This window comes from Ovis canadensis, chromosome 1, assembly GCF_042477335.2.
Source record: "Ovis canadensis isolate MfBH-ARS-UI-01 breed Bighorn chromosome 1, ARS-UI_OviCan_v2, whole genome shotgun sequence".
Lineage (NCBI taxonomy): Eukaryota > Metazoa > Chordata > Mammalia > Artiodactyla > Bovidae > Ovis > Ovis canadensis.
Window position 1 is genome coordinate 280,223,092 of NC_091245.1, and position 20,622 is coordinate 280,243,713.

The following is a 20,622-nucleotide window of genomic DNA, read 5'->3' on the forward strand; positions in this document are numbered from 1 at the left end:
CCTTTTGTCTCGTCGCAATAAAGGGAAGTGTTCATCAATTTGGACTGCTTTCAAAGTGGAGTGCTTTTGCAGTTATAAAAACTCCAGCTATTCTTCTGCGTTTAATCAGCTGCACAGTGAACATTGCTTTTCTCCTCCCATGACTTGAATAATACCTGTTAAGTAACTGTTTTTCACTTTGCCATCTTAACAAGGGCGAGCCAGTGTCAGAATAAACCCATGTCCATTGAGGTTTCGAGATTTGGGTTCCCAACTGGAAGCTTCACCAACAACCATAATGCGAGTAGTCAGTACAATCTAGTCGTATTTTGAAAGACAGCTGTGTTAACAGCTATTTGCAACCAAATTTGATCATATAGCTTTATCCTTTCTAGAAAAAAAAAATGGCACCTTTGCTGTTATTAGAAGAATTTCAGGTATTCTTTACATAATGACTGTCTTCTCAAAACTATAAGTATATGGAATGTCCCCACCACTAGCTGTATCTGGTGTTTATAATGTATGTAGGATTCTACTTGCAACTTTGGATGTTTCTAGGTGACATTTTGGGTAATGATCTTTTTACTCTTCATGAACAAAAGTCCAGATTACTCACATATTAACACAGATGACTACGCTCTGCATTTTTCTGCTGCTTATGACAAAGATCCTCACCCAGTTTCAATTTCTACATCTCTATTTTTTGCATCACCAGCTTCTAAGTGCCTCTCGTAAGGCCTAGTACCATGCATCACCAGCTTCTAAGTGCCTCTCGTAAGGCCTAGTACCATGGTATGTGTTTCCCACCAGTTCTCCCTGCTCCTTATCTCTAATGCTGTGCTTCTCCCTCCTCTCCTCTCTGTCTTTATCCACAGAATGTTTTCGTGGACAAACCAGCATTTCCGGAGTACAAAGTTTCTGACGCAAAGAAGTCCAAATTCATACTTTTGCATTTTAGCACTTTCAAAGCCGGCTGGGACTGGCTTATTCTATTGGCGACGTTTTATGTTGCCGTGACGGTACCTTACAACGTCTGCTTCATTGGCAACGATGACCTGTCGACGACGCGGAGCACGACAGTCAGTGACATTGCAGTGGAGATTCTGTTTATTATAGGTAAGAGCCGATGGCTGTTTTCCTAGATTTGCATGGGGAGGCAGATGTGTTCCAGATTTTTGTAACATGAATTTGAGCTAAGATCCATTTGCATGGGCATAACTCAGCCTCTGATGCAAATTTTGGAGAAGCACATATTTGGATTTCTGAAGATTACCTTTTCCAGCTTTCTCTTGGTTCCTTTCTGCAGAGACCTACACTGATGTTTTCTGTTTCCATCCTTATTTCATCAAAAGCAAGCTGAACAAGACGCAATGGCTGTTCTGTTCTGTGCTCTCAGCATCTGTGATGGTCTCACCCGCACAGGGTCAGAGATGAGGCTTAGCAAGCACACATTAGGGGCGTCCTGGTAATGGTCCATCCTGGGCATGTTCCTTCAAGCCTGTCTGTGCCTTCCGGGAAGCTGATGGTGGTTGCCACAGGTGGCCTAGTTGCAGAAGCAACGGATTACATAACCTTCCTAGTCAATCATCAGAAGCACCGAGTATCTGACTTTACCTAAAGGAGAGGCCCTGAGGGATGTTTGCTAAGAATATTTATCTCTAGAACACTGGGGATCTCAGCTGAAGCGGCATCTGCTCCATGCTTCTCGGCCTTCTCCTAGATTTCTGTCCCTTAAAGTTCCATCTTCTGTAGACCACAGCCAAGCTCTTGCTTGATTATTCTAGATCACTGTGAAGGCTCAGGCTGATCCCCTGTGGAGCTTCTGAGCACCGTTAGCAACCCAACTCCTGCATTTCTACCTGGTCATGGTGATGTAGGCTAACATCACTTCTGTAAAGACGAGAGAACTGAAAATGTTTTCAAGCATTAGGTGAACAAGGAACTGAAAAAAATGGACCCTAAAAGTTCAAAGAAAAGGAAATGAATAAGTGAAGCAAGTCAAAAGCTTGTTTCAATGGTTACGGTACATTTTTCTCTGTGGAACTGGTGCAGTTTGGGGTTCTCCAATGGAATGTCAGCATGAGTTTGCTCTGCAAGAGTGTTATGCCCTGGGTGTGATTTTGGCATCACAATTAACATGCACTTCCCAGGCATGCCCCTCAGACCCCAGCTCCCACCCCAAAGGTGATGACCACAGTACGTTTGGACCACTAGGTGGCAATGTTGTCTAGTTAGGTATCTTGGTAAGGCTAATAGTTTAAATAAATTTATCTTTTTTTAACCTAAACTATTGTATATTGGAGAAGTAAAACCGTAGAGGAATATTAAACCACTGTTAAATGGCAAATAACATTCTAGTTTGAAGTAGAATTGTGTGAGATGTGTTTCAAGACGGCCGTGTGGGAACAGTCTGAATTCTGCTCCCGCGGAAACAGCAAGTCCACAGCTGCACAGGGCGCAATTTCCTCGAAAACAGAGCAGAAAACTAGCTGAACAGCTCCTTCATTAAAAAAAAAAAGGATAAAAGGCCCACGTCAAGAAGGTAGATGAGGCAGAGATATGGTCTCTCCCAAACCACAGTGCTGGTGTGGCCGCCTGCAGCTGGAAGCCCAGCAAGCACACGGAGCCTCTTCCTGAAGAGTGAAGGGCTCGTGCTCACCCCCAACAAGCACATGGAGCTTCTCCCAGCAGAGTGAAGGGCTCGTGCTCACCCACAAGCACACGGAGCCTCTTCCTGAAGAGTGAAGGGCTCGTGCTCACCCCCAACAAGCACGTGGAGCTTCTCCCAGCAGAGTGAAGGGCTCGTGCTCACCCACAAGCACACGGAGCCTCTTCCTGAAGAGTGAAGGGCTCGTGCTCACCCCCAACAAGCACGTGGAGCTTCTCCCAGCAGAGTGAAGGGCTCGTGCTCACCCACAAGCACACGGAGCTTCTTCTTGAAGAGTGAAGGGCTCGTGTTCACCCACAACAAGAACATGCAGCTTATTCCTGAAGAGTGAAGGGCTCATGTTCAGCACCAGGACCCCAGTTCATGAGACCTCACCTGAGAGATAAGCCCCTCAAACATCGGACTTTGAAAGTCAAAGGGGCTTGCATCTGGAAGACTCAAATGGCTGTAGGGAACAGAAATGCCACTCTTAAGGGCTCAACTGCAGACCTAGACAGCCTGGGACTGAGTGTCAAGCAGTAGTTTGAAAAGTGCCTAGAACACGTGTGCAGAAGATTTGTTAGCCAACCTAACGTGTCTGATGAAGGCACAGAGGACGGGGGCCTCCAGGGTCTGAGTGGCCGGAGGGCCCCACTTTTGTGCTCCTGCTAGCTAGTGCTTATGGGTGTACCCCACTCCTGCAGTTGGCCACGGCCCTATTAAAGTCACTAGAGCATGCTCCACGATTGTCTGGTGGCCAGGGGAACTGGTGTCTCTGGGCCCCATGGGACCAAAACAACCTGAGAGGCAGTTCTTGGCAGGCCGCGACCCCTAAGGCACGGCACAGCACAGACTGAAACGCACTCCAGATCTTCCTGTGAAAAACATCCATCTGCTTGTCTAGCGCTTCGACCTGAAGGGCACGCTTCAGGTTTACTACACATCTATGGATTAAGAGGGAGTCCTTCTTTGTGTTCTTCCTTGGCTGTGCTAGAGCTCATTAGTGCTTCCCAGTGAGGAGCTTAAAGATCATCTAAAGCCCTGGTTTTTGCAACTGTCACCAGAGTAATATCGCCAAATTGCCTGTTCTAGAGGTCAGCAGGGTTTACAGCTGAAGTCTCAGAGGATGATGTATATTTTCATACTTTTAAAGCTTCTGCCTGAGGATCTGACTCCCAATCAGCCTGAAACTAGGTGTTGAGATCCTCCCTTAGGAACATTGACACTTGGCACATGTAACAAATGAGATCTGTCAAGATAAAATCAAGATGCAGGGCAAGGCTGAGCAATGCCCTACTCAAGGTATTCATCCCCTACACAAGGTCTCTCCGTCAGGACTGGAAGAGGTAGCTGTTCTGACTAATGCATAGAAACAAATAGAATCAGGCAGAATGAAGAAACAGAGGAATATGTTCCAAATAAAAGAATAAGAAAAACACCCGGGGCGGGGGGGGGAGGTGGGGAAAAAACCCTTAATGAAGTAAAAATGACAATTGATTAGGTGAAGAGCTCAAAGGAGTGTCATACAGATGCTCACCAAACTCAGACAGGAACGGATGAACACAGTGAGGATTTCAGCAAAGAGATGAAAATAGAAGGCATCACATAGCTGAAGAATACGATAACTGAACTGGGAAATATACTAGAGGAATTCAACGGTGGGCTAATTGAAGCAGGTGAAAGAATCAGTGATCTGGAGACAGGGCAGTGGAACTCACTCAAAGAGAGCAGCAAAAGAAAAAAGAATGCCAAAAAGTGGAGACAGCTTCCTATGGGACGACTTCAAGCAAAATAACATTTGCATTACAGAGTCCAGAAGGAAAAGGAAGAGAAAAAGGGGTAGAAAACTTATTTGAAGAAACAATGGCTCAAAGCTTCACTAAGCTGGGGAAGGAAATAGACATCCAAAAAGAGAACCCAGAAGAGCCACACCAAGACACACTATAATCAGAATGTCACAACTTAGAGAGAATCTTAAAAGCAGCAAGCGTAAAACAACTTCTTGTGGACAGGGACAGCCCCATGAGACGATCAGACTTTTCAGATCGGAAGAGAGTAGCATGATATAGTCAAAGTGCTGAAAGAGAAAAACTTCCAAACAAGAATAATCGATCCATCAATCAAAAGAAAGATAGTTTCCAGACATGCAAAAGCTAAAGTTCATACCACTAAAATGGTCTTACAAGAAGTGTAAAGGGACTTCTTAAGAGTATTAATTAGTAATAAAAATATGTGAAAGTAAAAATTCTATCAAGTAAAGGTTTTTCTTAGTGATTTATAAAGCTTATATGAAGGTTAAAAGATAAAAGTGGTTTAAAAATAGCTATAACTATAATAATTAAGGGATACACAAAATAAAAAGATATAAATTGTGACATCAAAAACAGAATACATAGGGGGGTAGTAAAAATAGAGTTTCAGAATGTGCTCAAACTGGACTTGTTATCAACTTAAATAGACTGTGTTTTATTTAGGCCGTCCTATGTGAGCCTCATGCTAACCACGAAGCAAAAGCCTAGAGTAGATACACAAACGGTGATGAATGAGAAAGGAGTTTAATCGTAGGGAAACCACTAAAATGCAAGGAGAGAGAACGGGGAAGAAAGAGCAACTACGAAACAGTTACAAAACAATTAACAAAATAGCGTTAAGTACATAACTATTGATAATCACTTTGTACACGGACTAAGTCTTCCAACCAAAAGACATAGGATGGCTGAACGGATAAATAAATAAGGCCTGATCTTCATACTGCCTACAAGAAAAACTCACGTTAGATGTAGCGACACACACAGACTGAGAGCCAAGGAATGGAGATGACGCTTCACACGAATGGAAGCAGAAAGAAAGCTGGGATAACCGTGCTTATGTCAGACAAAACAGACTTTAAAGCAAAGATGATGAGAAGAGACAAAGACAGGCGTTACGTAATGAGGAAGGGATGAATCCACCAAGAGAATGTAACACTTGTGTTAGTAAATATTTGTGCTCTCAACATAGCAGCACCTACATACATAAAGCAAATGTTAACAGACCTAAAGGGAGCAGTAGGAAGCAACACAATAATACTAAGGGGCTTTGTTACTCCCCTCACGTCAGTGGATAGACCATTCAGAAGGAAAGTCGAGAAGGGAGCACTGGCCTTAACACATTGGGCCAGATGCAACGAGCATGTTGCACAGAGCATCCTTTTCAAAAGCAGCAGAAGACACGCTCTTCTCAAGGGCACGTGGAATATTCCCCAGGATAGGTCACATGTTAAGCTGCATAGCAAGTCTCACTAAGGAGACTGAAGTCACAGGAAGCATTTTTTCCTGAACCCATGGTATGAAACTAGAAATCAGACACAATAAGAAGAAGAAGAAAACTGGAAAAGCCTTAAATGCGTGGAGATTAAACAACATGCTACTGAACAGTGAGGGAGCCAATGAGACGATCGAAGGAGAAATCAAAACATGCCGTGAAACAAATGAGAATACGACACGCCAGAATCTGTCGAATGCAACAAAAATAGTTCTAAAAGGGAAGGGAAGTCACAGTGATACAAGACTCCCTCTAGAAACAGAAACATCGCAAATAAACAACCTAACTTTTCACCCTCAAAATACTAGAAAAAGGATAAACAAAACCTCATTTTAGAAAAAGGCAGAAAAGCATTAGAGAAGAAATAAATGAAATAGAGGCTAAAAAGAAAGTGGAAAAGGTCAGTGAAACTAAGATCCAGTTCTTTGAAAAGATAAAATTGTCAGACCATTAGCTAGATTCACTAAGGAAATAAAAAAGGAAAGTGAAGCTCACAGGGAATCAGAAATGAAACAGAAGACACAACTGATGCCAAAGAAACACAAAGGATCAGAAGAAAGTGCTGTGAACAATTATATGCCAACAAACTGGCCAACCTAGAAAAGTGGAAAAGTTTCTAGAAACATGTAATCTTCCCAGACTGAATTGTGAAAAAATAGAAAGCCTGAATAGACAAGTTAGTAACAAGGAGATTGAATCAGAAATCAAAAACTGTCCAACGAACAGAAGTCCAGGACCAAGTGACTTCACTGGTGAACTCTACCAGGCACTCAATGAAGATTAAATATGTATTTTTCTGAAACTCTTCTAAAAAATCAAACTCATTTTATGAGACTATCATTACCCTGATACCAAAACAAACAAGGGTACCACACACATACACAGGAAAATTATAGACTAATATTCCTCATAAACGTATACTTAAAAATCCTCAACAAAGTATCAGCAAGACAAACTCAACAAAACATTACAAGAATACACATGACCGAGTGGAATTTATTTCAGGAATGTAAGAAGGATTCAGCATCTAAAAAACAACCGCTGTGATACACCACACTAACGAAGAGAAATGTAAATCACATAGTCATCATAATAGATGCAGAAAAAGCATCTGAAAGAAGCTGACATTCGTTATGATAAAGATATACCTCTTAACAGAGTGGGTATAGAGGAAATGTTCCTCAGCCTAATAAAGGCCATATGATAATCCCGCTGCTAACATCGTAGTATATTCACTGAAAGATTTCCTCTGAGATCAGGAACAAGACCAAAAAAAAACCCATTTTAACCACTATTTTTTTTGACATAATGTTAGAAGTCCTGGCCACAGCAATTAGGCAAGACATGGTAGTAAAAGTCATCCAGATTGGAAATGAAGAACTAAAGTTACTTGCACTTGATACAATTTTATGTCTAGAAAAATCTTAACGATCCCACCAAAAGAGTATCAGAGCTAGTAGCTATGCTGGGAAATTTGTGGGGGCACAAAATCAATTTACAAAAATCTGATGTATTTTTATATACTAACAATGAACTTTCAAAAAGAGAAATAAAGAAAACAATTCCCCTTACAATTGCCAAGAAAAATATATATACAGAATAAAGTATCAAAGGAATAAACTTAATGACGAAATAAAAGTCCTGGTGAATGAAATCCTGGGGCACTGATGGAAGAGCTGAAGAAGACACAACGGCCAAAACTTTCTGCACTCGAGAATCAGAAGATTCAATGCTGTTTAAACGTTTATATTATCTAATCTGTCTACAGATTCAGTGCAACCTCTACCAAAATCTCAAGGGCTCTTTTCACAGAAATGGGTCAGTTCAGTTCAGTTCAGTTCAGTCGCTCAGCCGTGTCCGACTCTTTGTGACCCCGTGAATCGCAGCACGCCAGGCCTCCCTGCCCATCACCAACTCCCGGAGTTCACGCAGACTCACGTCCGTCGAGTCCGTGATGCCATCCAGCCATCTCATCCTGGGTCGTCCCCTTCTCCTCCTGCCCCCAATCCCTCCCAGCATCAGAGTCTTTTCCAATGAGTCAGCTCTTCGCATGAGGTGGCCAAAGTACTGGAGCTTCAGCTTTAGCATCATTCCTTCCAGTGAATACCTAGGACTGATCTCCTGCAGAATGGACTCGTTGGATCTCCTTGCGGTCCAAGGGACCTCAAGAGTCTTCTCCAACACCACAGTTCAAAAGCATCAATTCTTCGGTGCTCAGCCTTCTTCACAGTCCAACTCTCACATCCATACATGACCACAGGAAAAACCATAGCCTTGACTAGACGGACCTTAGTCGGCAAAGTAATGTCTCTGCTTTTGAATATGCTATATAAGTTGGTCATAACTTTCCTTCCGAGGAGTAAGCGTCTTTTAATTTCATGGCTGCAGTCACCATCTGCAGTGATTTTGGAGCCCAAAAAATAAAATCTGACACTGTTTCCACTGTTTCCCCATCTATTTCCCATGAAGTGATGGGACCGGATGCCATGATCTTCATTTTCTGAATGGTGAGCTTTCAGCCAACTTTTTCACTCTCCTCTTTCACTTTCATCAAGAGGCTTTTTAGTTCCTCTTCACTTGCTGACATAAGGGTGGTAAATGAACATATATTAATCATATGAGCATAAAAACAGACACATAGATTAATGGAACAAAACTGAGAGCCCAGAAATAAACTCACACATATATGATTAATCAATTTTAAATAAAGAAAGCTAGAATATTCAGTGGAGAAATGACACTATCTTCGATAAATGGTATTAGGAAAATGGTATTCTTCAGCTACATGCAAAAGAATAAAAATAGGCTGCTATCTGACACCATGCACAAAAGTAAACTCAAGTTGATTAAAGACTTGAATGTGAGACTTGAAACCACACAGCTCCGAGGGAAACCATGGACAATAAGCTCCTTGACTTCAGTCTTGGTGAGGATTTTTTGGATCAGGCACCAAAGGCAAGGGCGACAAGAGCAAGAGTCGGTGAGTAGGACTCCATCAAACCAGAAAATTTCTTCTGCACAGTGAACGGAACCATCAAAAAATAAAAATAAAAAGGCAATCTAATGAATGGAAGAAGATGTTTGCAAACCATATTTTTGATAGGAGGCTGATATTCCAAAATATACAGAGAATTCATTACAACTCAATAATAGGAAAACAATCTAATTAAAAATAGAGTACAGGATATGAAGAGACATTTTTTTCAAAGACATACAGATGACTAACATCACTAATCATTCAGTTCAGTTCAGTCGCTCAGTCGTGTCTGATTCTTTGCAACCCCATGAATCGCAGCATGCCAGGCCTCCCTGTCCATCACCATCTCCCGGAGTTCATTCAGACTCACGTCCATCAAGTCCGTGATGCCATCCAGCCATCTCAGCCTCGGTCGTCCCCTTCACCTCCTGCCCCCAATCCCTCCCAGCATCAGAGTCTTTTCCATTGAGTCAACTCTTCGCATGAGATGGCAAAAGTCCTGGAGTTTCAGCTTTAGCATCAGTCCTTCCAAAGAAATCCCAGGACTGATCTCCTTGGGGAAATGCAAATCAAAACCACACTTGTTAAAATGACTGTTGTCAAAAAGGCAAGAACAGCAAGTGTTGGTGAGGATGTGGATAAAAGGGAACCTCACACACTGTTGGTGGGAATGTAAATTAGTGCAGCCACTGTGGGAAACAGTACGGAGATGCTTCAAAAAATTTAATTAAAATACTACTGTGAAGTGAAGTGAAGTGAAAGTCGCTCAGTCGTGTCCGACTCCGTGACCCCATGGACTATGGCCTGTCAGGCTCCTCTGTCTTTGGAATTGTCCAAGCAAGAATACTGGAGTGGGTTGCCACGCCCTCCTCCAGGGGATCTTCCCAACCCAGGGATTGAAACCACATCTCCTGAGTCTCCTACGTTGGCAGGCAGATTCTTTACCACTGAGCCACTGGGAGAGCACCCTGATATGAATCTGAAGAGACAGAGGAGACTAATTCAGAAGCATCTGTGCCTCTGTCTTCACTGCAGCGTTATCTATAATATCCGAGACGCAAAAGTAACCCAAGTCTCCATGGATGGACCACTGGGCGTAAAAAGGTGCTGCCCCTATATCTACGGGTCCCACATCTGCAATCTCAACCAACTGTGGATCAAAAACATTCGAGAAAAAAAATTTTCTTAGAAATTTCCATAAAGCAGAATTTGAATTTGTCATACACCAGCAACCATTTACATCACATTTGCATTGTATTTACAGTGATTAGTCTTTACATGACATTTACATTATATTAGGTATAGCACTTAATCTAGAGATGATTTAAAGTCTATGGGAGCATATGTGTAGGTTATACACAAATACTGTGCCATTTTTATGAAATATGAGAATCCACAGATTTTAGTATCCTGGAGGTCCTGAAACCAATCAATTCCTTACAGATACCAAGTGAAGTCAAAGTCACTCAGTCGTGTCCAACCCTTTGTGACCCCATGGACTGTATAGTCCATGGAATTCTCTAGGCCAGAATACTGTAGTGGGTAGCCTTTCCTTCTCCAGGGATGCCCCCAACCCAGGAATCGAACCCAGGTCTCCCGCATTGCAAGCAGATTCATTACCAGCTGAGCCACCAGGGAAGCCCAAGAATACTGGAGTGGGTAGCCTATCCCTTCTCCAGGGATACCAAGGGGAAACCATTTACACAGTAGAATACTATTCACCCATTTAAAAATGATGAAATACTGCCATTTGCAAAAACATGGATGGACCTTGAGGGTATTGTGCTATGGAAAACCAAACCAATAGAGAACAGATTGGTGGTTGCCATAGACCAGTGGTCCCAACTTTTTTGGTACCTGGGACTAGTTTCCTGGAAGAAAACTTTCCATGGATGGGCAGGGGGATGGTGCGGGGGGTAATGTGAGCCATGTGGAGCGGCAGATGGGGCTTTGCCCAGTCAGCTGGTGCTCACCTCCTGCTGTGTGGTCTGGCTCCTAACATGCTGCAGGCAGGGAGTAGTCCCTGGGCTTGGGGCTGCGGACCCCTGCTTGAGAACGGGGGTGTTGGGAGGTGGGCAAAATATGTGAACAGGGCCAAAAGGTGCACACTTTGTTATAAAATTTAAAAGTCACGGGAATATAATGCATAGCATGGTGACTACAGTCAATGATACTCTATTGTCTGTTTGAAAGGTGCTGAGAGAGTGAATCTTAAATGTCTCATTACAAGGAAAAAAATTACTGGACTCTGTACCAAGGACTAATGGTGACTAGACCTATTGTGATCATTTCACAGTATATACAAATATCCAATCATTATATTGTAGTCCTGAAACTAATACAATATTATACGTCAAGTTTACCGCAATTAAAAAACAAAAGAAAAAATGAAGATTGAAGACAAACGGGGTGTGTCCATATGCCAGCCCATTAGTTTTATGTCCTTTTACTTTGCTAAACTTTGATGCTTTCTGCCACCCACCCAAGAAAAATGTAAATCAGGGCTCTAAAAAGTCTCCTCACCATCACGTCAAAGTGCTCATGGACTTGGGCAATCATTCAACATATCTAAGCCTGAGTATTTGCTTAATGAATATTTATTGCAGCTATTTTTCAACTCTGTTATAGAGACAAGGCTGTACCTTGAACTTTTTTCCCTCTCTTCCTGGTTCTTAGATATTGGGCATCTCTAGGCTTGGAAGCCATTTCTGCTCCTCCATGCTCACTGATAGACGGTGTCTTGTTTCTGCTCAGGAAAACCGACACTTGTGAGAAAGATGTTGTTTTCTTCTTTTTTCCCAAGCCTGCTTTCCTCTACTAAACTCATGGGGTGCGGCTTACCCTCTGATAGCTGCCCTTAAACCTTCTGCTGTTCTCTCTTACCACCAATCCTACTGTGTTGCAGACAGCGAGAGTTTTTTCTAGGAAAACAATACCTGTCTCTTTCTAGTTGCGTGAGGAAAGAGTGGACACCCACTCCTGGTTTTATGCGGTTTGGCTTCCACAAAGATGACGTTATAGTTTGGTATATGTCCTGCTGAAGCGAGCACAGACTTTATAATTTGGGACTCGCCAACAGCTTTAGTGTGACTTCTGCCTGGAATCCCCAGTTGACTGACTTATTTTTATAAGCACTAAAAACATCTCTGCTCTTTCCCTACTGTGACACCCCTGCTCTTTCTTCTTTTAAATGAGCTTAAACTCATCTATAGTTTATAATAAAATATCTGGAAAAATAGTTTAACCTTTCTTAAAGCACATTCCTCCAGGACCTGTATTCTAAATGTTTCACACAGGGGCCTAAAAATGAACATTGAGAACTCGGTCAAATACAAGGAATAAAAAGTGTTTTGCCTCTAATAATATATTTTTATAATATGAAGGCAGGGTTTATATTGTTTAATACTAAATACAGTGGTATGTGAGCTTCCCTGGTGGCTCAGCAGTAATCTGCCTGCAATACAGGAGACCTGGATTCCATCCCTGGGTCGGGAAGATCCCCTGGAGGAGGGCATGGCAACCCATTCCAGTATTCTGGCCTGGAAAAGTTCATGGACAGAGGTGCCTGGTGGGCTACAGTCCGCGGGGTCACAGTCAGACACGAGGTCACAGTCCACGGGGTCACAGTCAGACACGGATGAAGCGACCAAGCATGCGTGCACACAAAGTGGTGTGTGCGATGAATCTCATGAGTGTGTCTCACATATTGTTCACAGTCTGTTTATGCTGCTGCTGCTGCTGCTGCTGAGTCGCTTCAGTCGTGTCTGACTCTGTGCGGCCCCATAGACGGCAGCCCTCCAGGCTCCCCCGTCCCTGGGATTCTCCAGGCAAGAACACTGGAATGGGTTGCCATTTCCTTCTCCAGTGCATGAAAGTGAAAAGTGAAAGTGAAGTAGCTCAGTTGCGTCAGCCTCTTCCCAACCCCATGGACTGTAGCCTCCCAGGCTCCTCCGTCCATGGCATTTTCCAGGCAAGAGTACTGGAGTGGGGTGCCATTGCCTGCTCTGCATCTATTTATAGATCAGTGTATTAAATTGGCATCTTATAATCAATGGGTCAGAACTGTTAAAAACTAGTTCAGCAAGAGATTTGGGAAGGAAAGATTTTCATATAGCCAAAAAAAAAATGATGTTTTTCAAAATATTCTTTTATTTATACCACTATATATACATGAGATTATTTGCTAAATGGGGAAAAATTAAATGTTCCATGAAAAATAAATATCAATGTATAACCAAATTTAAAGTTGGAAGGTAATATATCCCTTTTGGAGATTCACAGTATACTTTAGCATTATAAATTCTCTGAGAAATTCAGTGTAAAGAAATCTGTTTAACTGTTATTAATCCATCATCTCCTAAAATTATTTTTATTTCTCAGCTAAGTCTTCTCTGACCACTCAGTAACCCCGTTTTGGGAAATCTGACTCAAAACTATTGTTCCCTGATAGAGTCACCATAAACAAAGTATCTGAGTGTGATTCTGCTTGTCAGAATATAAATGTGAATTATGAGCTTGAATCTCTCCTATTTATCTCCTATCTATTCTCTTCCTCCTCAAATAAATTGTTTGTAAGACACCTTTATGGCAGGAAGTGAAGAAGAACTACAGAGTGTTCCGCAGTTGACCTTAATTATCAGGAGAGACATAGGAAAGAAGGAGTTGTTAGCAGAACAGGAAGCTGAAGTTTTTCACCTCTAGGCTCTTTGCTAGGTCATCTAATACAGTGAAGGCCCGTACGTATAAATGATTTTCCTTCTGAGAGCACTTTCGTTAAGTCTAATTTTTTCATAAGTTCAACAAAGTTAGCCTAGATACTCAACTACCACAATTGGGTACACAGTACTGCACTGTGATAGGTTTATAATACTTTTCACACAAATATTGCATTTTAAAAAATGCAAAAAAAAAAAAACAAACAGAAAACCTTTTTAATCTGACAGTATGGTAGGAAGTACAGCAGGTGGCACACAGGGGCTGGCATCGATTGAACGGGCAGGAGGAGGAAGAGGGGCTGGGAGACGGCAGAGCTGACGGACCCTCAGCAGCAGGAGACCGCGGCTCGTCCCTGCTGCTTTCACACCGCTTCCAGACGTCCGGGCCTGAAGTGAAGACACTGAACGACCGCACACTATGCAGTACCACACAGTGGATTGCACAGAAGCACTTGTAGAGGGTGCCTGCACGCGGCAGTGTATGCCAGACGTGTGCCCTAACTTACGTGATTTGACGTGTGAACGCACGCTTGCATCTTTGAAAGTGAGCAACTTGTAGGTTTGAATGTAGGGTATTTACGGTAATACTCCTATTATTGGAAACACTGTTAATTAGATATTCCATTACTGATAGATCTATCACTCTAAAAATAAAATAATAGATTACTCTGCTATTCACCACGACTCCATGTACTGGGCAATATCTGTTTCAAAAAAATAGAGTGCTCTTTCTTCTGACCCGTCATTTTACCGTGAGCCTATCTAGGAAGTGACTTGCGTGTTCTTCTTACCTGCAGTTATAACCACAAAGGCTTAGAAGCATAGGCTTCACCATAAATCTGTAACTCTGACCAAGCTGATCTCTCTAAGAAGTCCTCAGAAAGCTACAGGTCAAAGGAAACAGGCTATGCAACTGTACTTTCTGTTTACCCTGCACTTAACTTTGTCATGAAAGGAGGCTGAGAGTCCTGAGAGCTAACAAGCAGTCCTGCACTGTGTAGTCTCCTCGAGGTCTGAACATCCAGCCTTCTTACCCCCTGCCCACCAGCAAGCCTCCCCAGTCATTACAATGCCAAACACCCCGTGCATATTGGAATGGCATTTTTTTCTCAATGTTCTATTTTTAAGATTACACTCTGTGCTGATTTAGGTAGCTCTAGTTCACTGGTTCTCAGAGGGGACAGTATAATACATAGATACTATTTTAGAAATATACAGGTTTGACTTTAATACATTAGTCATCGCTACCATCATTTGGTATTTGTTTGGTGCTTTTAGATCACAGTTTATATATCTCCAAATGAGTTCACCCCAAAAGACCAGAATTCCTGTTAATGCAGTATTTCCTATGAGTGCACGTCTGTATTTTCCTAATTTCTGATTAGTTCATTTCTCTCTCCTTTTGTCTGCAGTACTTGTTAGCCACAAGTTCTGTTCACCTCATGTCATCAAATTGTGCTGTCTCAGACTCTATTTCTTCATGTCATTTAATTTTAATTATTACCTTGTGACATAATTTAGATCTGTTTATAGATAAGAAGGAAAGAGGAGAAAGAGTAAGAAATGTTCCAAGACCTAGCTAATTACTGGCCAAGCTAGGACTGAAACTCACTGGTAAGTTGGGAAAAAACAGTAGCGTCCTTATGAGGATTGAGTTAATTATATCAAGAAACAAAATCACTCACACTTGTGTCAGTAGTGATGAGACTGCCTTGGTTTATTTTACTACCCATTATTTTCGGAAAATTAGCACTCTTTAATACATACTGAAAATCCAGTTGATCATAAGAATAAAATAGACCAGAATATTCCACATCCTTAGCTTTCAGGAACACAGGTGCCTGGGGATCATTTACCACTGAAGGGTGTCAGCTCCTCCTAGAGACTTGGCTCAGCACCCTTTAGAAGAGCTAAGAGCAGATCTCAAATACTGTCACTCTGCTGCTGCTGCTGCTGCTGCTAAGCCACTTCAGTCGTGTCCGACTCTGTGAGACCCCACAGATGGCAGCCCACCGGGCTCCCCCATCCCTGAGATTCTCCAGGCAAGAACACTGGAGTGGGTTGCCATTTCCTTCTCCAATGCATGAAAGTGAAACGTGAAAGTGAAGTCCCTCAGTTGTGTCTGACTCTGTGCAACCCCATGGACTGTAGCCCACCAGGCTCCTCCGTCCACGGCATTTTCCAGGCAAGAGTACTGGAGTGGGGTGCCATTGCCTTCTCCCTATGACTACCTAAATCAAGTATCTTTAATCTGCAGTGTCGTGGCCTGGCATGAATTGAATGATTCCCCGACAACATTAGAGGTGATGACTCCCCTGTCTTTTCCCGATCTTTCATCAGCCCTTCTAGGAACAAGGAATTGAGATGCTCTGCATTTCAGCTCCTCTTCCTTTCTTTCGCCCGGGTCTTACGAGGCTTGAGAACGGAAGCTGGGCTTCCAGTACTACAAGCAGGAAGGAAGACCTTAGCTAAAGCCTTAATCACCAGCTTTAGAGGAACAAACTTGTCTATTCAACAACTTCAGGATTTTGTTAGATCTGTGTTCAACTTCTGATAGTATTTCTAAATACATGTTTGCTTTGTGAAACTTCTCCCCAATCGCCTCTCTTCACGTGCACGATCTGTATGAAGTGAAGTCGCTCAGCCGTGTCCGACTCTTTGCGACCCCATGGACCACAGCCTATCAGGCTCCTCCGTCCATGGGATTTTCCAGGCAAGACTGCTGGAGTGGATTGCCGTTTCCTTCTCCAGGGGATCTTCCTGACCCAGGAATCGAACCCGGGTCTCCCGCATTGCAGGCAGACGCTTTACCGTCTGAGCCACCAGGAAGCCTTTTTCTGTTTAATGTGGACCAAGGAATACTGTTCTTATGCCATTCAACTCCAGTTCGCTCCTCTCCAGTAGAAACTCAAGCCTCAACAGCTTTAATTGTTTCAGGATTCTTGAGTGCCTTTTTCAGTTCAGTTCAGTTGCTCAGTCGTGTCCGACTCTTTGTGACCCTGTGGACCGCACCACGCCAGGCCTCCCTGTCCATCACCAAGTCCCGGAGCTTGCCCAGACTCATATCCTTCAAGTCAGTGATGCCATCCAACCATCTCATCCTCTGCCGTCCCTTCTCCTCCCGCCTTCAATCTTTCCCAGCATCAGGGTCTTTTCCAATGAGTCAGTTCTTTGCATCAGGTGACCAAAGTATTAGTCTTTTCTGTTAGGGCAAAATAAATAAATCTCAGTGCAGTTTGAAAGTATATAGACATTTTATTGTCATTTCATTGTACAACTAACCCCAACTTACATTAGCTTTCCTGAAAAGTGCAAAGATGTTATTTCCCCCCTTAGTTAAATGACTGAAAATTGAAAATATAGACTTTGATAGTGGAGGGAAAGACTTTGAAGAGTAAATGAAGTTGGAATTTCATGGAGATGATGGAATTGCAGTAAATTCTGCTGCTGAATGATTTGGGCATCCTGGTGTCCCCAGACTGCGCTTTCAGAAGCGTTGGTTAGTTAGCATCTTTCTATCTCTTAGTGTCTGAGTCCTTCCCTCCTATCTCCCTCCCTCTGTTGGACCCATTCTTCCTGTTAATTTCTTTCTGCCTTTTAAATATAGGGTGGCCACGGAAGTCCATCCACACAGCCCTACATCCCCACGTCTGCACAGCTACAGCCCCACAACCCAAAGCCAGAAGCAGGCTGAATTACTCCATTTGGCCATTCACACTGATCTTGAATGGAGTCACAGGGTCTCTTACTAAGAGCAACTCAAGATGACATTCATAGCAGGGCTCAGATTTCACCCTTGTCTCTCGAAGACATTTTAACCCAACTACCAGAGTGTTCCCAGTGTCTACATTCACAGGTAACATATTTGGAATATTAGATAAATGAAATGTATTGCACTGAAAATTAGCTGGAAATGAATCAGTACCCGTTTGGCTACTTACCAGCCATTTCCTGCTGAATAAGTCTAAGCCTGAGAACATGGCAATAATTAAACCAAAAAAAGAAAATTACCCTGCCCCTTCATATTCCCAGAGAAATGTACCATACCCTGCACCTTATCTTAAAAGTGGAGAGATTTTATATGTCAGAATGCCTTGGGCAGGAGGGGGAAGACAGTGTCCTGAAAAGTAAGGTACTACTGTTTCAATTTCATCATTGTTATTAGGAGTCCCAAAATAAGTTGGCTTGAAGGTATGTAATTAAGCACTGAAAAACTAACCTTGCATGTGTTTTGCAAATGGACTATATTTTCATTATTGCTGCTTTAGATGTTCCATGGCCCATGGGAGGAGGAAGTGCTGAGATAAATCAGCTGCTAATAGGTGACCACCGTGTTTTTCTTAATCACGTGAAACTACAAGACAAAATGTTTCCTCATTTGATTCATTCAAAAATAGCAATTCTTGCTTTCCTTAGGCTAGAATAATAGGCTTATGTTTGATTATTAAAAGTACTTTATTCACCCCCATTTCCTATTAACCAGGTTTTTTGGGAAATATTTTCACCGTTCTTTGCTATGAACAAAATCACCCTCAATGACAGTGTTCTAACAAACCAAAACGCTGCACTTTCAAGACCTTTTCTTTTGATTAGTTTACTTTCTCCTCTTCAGATATATTGTGCTAATTATATAAACTTTAAATAGGAATAGTGGAGAAAGGCAAGTGGCCTTCAGACACACCCATTCCAATATGGCCATTCCAACAGTAAATATTTCTGGTTGCTGCTTTCTCTCCTTTTCACGTGGTTATAATCATAGTCTACACAAATTTTGGTGCCTCCTTTTAAAGTCACATTTTAATATACATGTTTCTCTGTGTTTTTATGAGTATTTCTAAACATTGAATAGTTGCATGATATTCTGCCATGTAAACGAGCTAGTCTGTATTCATAATCACGTCTGATTTGTTACCCATTTAGGAAAATTTTTATTTTCTTGCCCCTCAAATAAAATACTGCATTGAACATCTCTGTGAAAAATATGCTTAGTCACTAACTATGAGTCTCAGTGAACTCCGGGAGATGGTGATGGACAGGGAGGCCTGGCGTGCTGCGATTCATGGGGTCGCAAAGAGTTGGACACGACTGAGTGACTGAACTGAGCTGAACTGAACATAAATCTGTACTGAACGCTTATTGCTTGCCATGTGCTGTTTTAGAAGGTGATGGAGCAGCGAAACAAACGGAGATCCTGCATGTTCTAATAGGAGGCCAGAGAGAAAACAAGCACAGTAATAGCATATCAGAAGCGGCGAACTGATGAAGGCAGAGAGAGCACAGAGTGGGGCAGGGGTAGCTGCAGTCCTAAGTGAGGGGGCCAGGAAAGCGACCCGAGAAATGACTTCAGGGAAAGACAGAAGAGGAGCAAGGAACGAATGTGTGTACTGGTGACCCTTCCAAGGAAAGGAGAGTCTGGCGCAAAAGACCCTACTCCTGTGGCCGGAAGTATTTCGAGGAACAGAATTGTTGGGCCAAAAAGTATTAATATATTAACATTAATTTAACACTTTTAAAGTTTCATTTTTAAATTACATTATCCTTATAGCAAATATTGGTAGTAAAACTCCACTTGCAATGTGATTTTTCATGCTCCTATTTTTTAGAATAATAACCATTGTGAGAAGGCTCTAAGTGCATATGGCTTTCTGAATTTTTTTAAATACTATGCAGTCATTTAATAGAGTAATTCAGACATAATAATGTTACTAATATTGTATTATTGTTCCTTATTCCTTTCTTTAAAGACGTTAGATATGTGGGAAAAATAGAGTTGTATTTGCCAGACACACACAAAACTTATTTTACAATGTACCTGAATTATTTTAAAATCTGAAACATTTGTGAGATGGCACACTTTTAGGAAGCTTATCTTGGCACACATCCGAGAAGGATGCTGCCTGAGCCTCCCAGATTACTGTAAATAGACATGAGAAGGAACACAAGCTCATGAAATATGAAACAACAGTGCTTGTTTCGAGCGAGGCAAGAAAATCAAGAATGGAACATTACTAAAGTTAGAAACCCAGAAGAAAATGGTGCGTTCTTGATTTAGAAACTTATTGCAAAATAATGAGGTTTTTTTTTTTTCCATTTGTCTCTTACCCAAATGAGAACTCTACTGTGTCATTCTCAGCCCACTTTCCAAGTATATTTTCTTGCAATATAAAAAAAAATTATGTTCTCTAGGTAAAAATGGCATTGTTTATGTGGCTCATGGTCTGCATTTCAGTTCATGCATTTAGCATATGCCGTGGGCATGATCTTTATTCCCATTACCCCCACTGGTTTTCTTAAATTTATTTTTAATTGGAGGATAATTGCTTTCCAATGTTGTGTTGGTTTCTGCCATACAACAGCATGAATCATCCATAAATATGCATACATCCCCTCTCTTGAACCTCTCTCCCACGCCCCACACCCCACCCCCTGCCGTCACACAGCCCCCATGTTGTGCAGCAGCTTCCCACCAGCTGTCTGTCTCACGCGTGGTGATGGACATATTACGCAGCAGCTTCCCACCAGCTGTCTGTCTCACGCGTGGTGATGGACATATTATGCAGCAGCTTCCCACCAGCTGTCTGTCTCACGCGTGGTGATGGACATGCTCGGCGCTACTGTCTCAGTGTGCCCCATCCTCTCCTTCCCCAGCTGTGTCCAGTCTCTTTCCATAACTGCATCTGTATTCCTGCCTTGCAAATAGGTTCTTCAGCACCATTTTTCTAGATTCCACGTGTGTTAATATGTGATGTTTGTTTTTCTCTGTATAACTTAGTTTACTCTGTATAACAGCCTCTAGGACCATCCATCTCAGTTCAGCTGACTCAAATCTGTTCCTTTTTATGGCTGCATAATATTCCATTGTATTTATGCACCGCAGCCTCTCTGTCCATTCATCTGTTGATGGACATTTAAGTTGCTTCCACGTCTTGGCTATTGTAAATAGTGCTGCAGTGAAATTGGGGTATGCGCATCTTTCTGAGTTGTGGTTTTCTCATGGAATA

The 20,622-nt window shown here is 42.3% G+C and overlaps 1 protein-coding gene across 1 annotated transcript in view; it reads left to right on the forward strand.

Moving 5' to 3' along the window:
- KCNH8 (potassium voltage-gated channel subfamily H member 8) overlaps positions 1–20,622 on the forward strand; it is a 462,629-nt gene that overhangs the window by 251,978 nt on the left and 190,029 nt on the right. Inside the window, exon 5 of the mRNA XM_069582447.1 lies at positions 855–1,095. Within this exon, the coding sequence (XP_069438548.1) occupies positions 855–1,095 (241 nt within the window). The remainder of the gene's footprint in view (positions 1–854; positions 1,096–20,622) is intronic.